This window comes from Priapulus caudatus, unplaced genomic scaffold (genome assembly GCF_000485595.1).
Source record: "Priapulus caudatus unplaced genomic scaffold, Priapulus_caudatus-5.0.1 Scaffold2470, whole genome shotgun sequence".
Lineage (NCBI taxonomy): Eukaryota > Metazoa > Priapulida > Priapulimorpha > Priapulimorphida > Priapulidae > Priapulus > Priapulus caudatus.
Genome location: NW_014579531.1, coordinates 38,590 through 40,555, shown reverse-complemented (window position 1 = coordinate 40,555; position 1,966 = coordinate 38,590). Strand labels below are relative to the sequence as shown.

General features: G+C 43.2%; 1 protein-coding gene across 1 annotated transcript in view; it reads right to left on the bottom strand.

Annotated features, from left to right (window-relative positions):
• Window positions 1-513: 513 nt before the first annotated feature.
• The window catches only part of LOC106818734, a 23,483-nt gene continuing 22,030 nt past the window's right edge, over window positions 514-1,966 (bottom strand). The window contains exon 10 of the mRNA XM_014823406.1: window positions 514-817. Coding sequence (XP_014678892.1) covers window positions 514-817 — 304 coding nt within the window. The remainder of the gene's footprint in view (window positions 818-1,966) is intronic.

The following is a 1,966-nucleotide window of genomic DNA, read 5'->3' as shown; positions in this document are numbered from 1 at the left end:
TTTAGAACGTTGCATGATGTCACAATGCAAGCCTGCATGTGTGACGTCACAATGCTAGCCTGATCAGGTGATGTTACAATGCTATAGCCTGATCGTGTGACGTCACAGCTTTATAAAAGAAATCATGGGAGGGGGATTCAAGGGTCCAATCCTAATAATTTTACCTAATCAGGGGATTTACTCAATCATTCTCCTACCTGTTGTCAGAAACAAAACTGTCCTAACATTAGTCTCAACATGTACTTTTTCGCATAGATCATTGCGAGAATCGTGGTAAAGTTACAAGATTCTCACGCGCACTGAATAGTGGTCAAACCTACGAGACCAAGTTGCTAATGATTTTAATTAATTGCTAATTAAATTGACACGGTTAAGACTAATGCTAAGACCAATTCTCTTTCTGACAACGGATCCCCGTCAATGCTGTAACACACACGAGGTAATCCAAAGAAGAAACTAGAACGTAATAGAGCAGAAAACATACCATACATCGTCAAACATCTATTCTGGATCTTACTTATGTATCTGAATGTATTCTGGATTTTCTCGCGCGAACCTACCAAACACGTCCCCGACGTCCTGGTACGAAGCATCCTCATCACGTGCATCCGCAGCATCCCTCCGCGTAACCGCGGCGACGGCGTCATCCCGCATCCTCACACGCCGCCTCTTCCTTCTTTGCTCCGTCGCCGCGCCACCGCTGCCGCGGGCCGATCCCGCGTCCGCTCGCTGCTTGGGAGCGCTACCTGGTGGTGGGCTGTCGTAGTCGCTGATCTCACCGATGGCGGGATCGTCGCCCGCCAGATGGCGCTCTGAGCTGTCGACACGCGAGGAAAATTTTGTCGCAAAAAAGATTATGCTAAAGTGACAACTAAAGAGAACAAGAGAGAAGACAACTGAACAGAACGAGAAGAGAGAGAGAGAGAGAGAGAGAGAGAGAGAGAGTGAGAGAGAGAGAAAGAGAGAGATGCAAAGAAAAAAGACGCGCTAAATAGACCTGCTGACGAACAAGAGAGAAAACAACAAAAGAGAACAAGAGAGAGAGAGAGAGAGAGAGAGAAAGAGAGAGAGAGAGAGAGAGAAAGAGAGAGAGAGAGAGAAGATGCGCGAGGAAACAAGGAAACAAGGAAACAAAGGAACAAGAGAGAAGACATGTATTCTTGATATACTTGTTGTAGTAGCGTAAGGTTACGGGCGAGTGATGTAGCAGAGAATGGGTGAGTGAGATAGCAATGCAGGGTTAGATGTAGGAGACAGATATTATATGCATACAGTGTTTCCCCTGCATTGACACGAGCGAGGCGGGCCGCGCTATTTGTCCAAAACACTGCCTCGCTGACGAAAATCAATGTTCTTCCATAGAACGGTGCTTATAATGCACTAAAATAGGCTAGAATGCACCAAATTTAACAATTTTTTTTCAAATATTTTGCGAGGGGGGCATGCCCCCAGACCCCTAACTCGATTTCTTAGGACGTCAAAATGCGCAAACACACTTGTTTCGCCAGGGGAAACACAGTGTATAGATCTTAGATCATCTTACATTACATGTACAGGGGAGGATAAAAAGGCAATATTAGGTTAGCGGTAGATTGCGTGACAGAAAGAGGAGGATTCGTATAGTAACTTGTTTTTTTATATATATTTTTTTATAACGAGGCATAGTACGTAGTAGTTCGTAGTAGTATGTAGTACGTAGTAGTATGTAGTAGTATGTAGTTGTATGTAGTTGCATGTAGTAGTATGTAGTAGTTCGTAGTAGTATGTAGTAGTATGTAGTAGTATGTAGTAGTATGTAGTAGTATGTAGTTGCATGTAGTTGTATGTAGTAATACGTAGTAGTATGTAGTTGTACGTAGTAATACGTAGTAGTACGTAGTAGTACGTAGTAGTACGTAGTAGTATGTAGTAGTATGTAGTAGTATGTAGTAGTATGTAGTAGTACGTAGTAGTATGTAGTAGTATG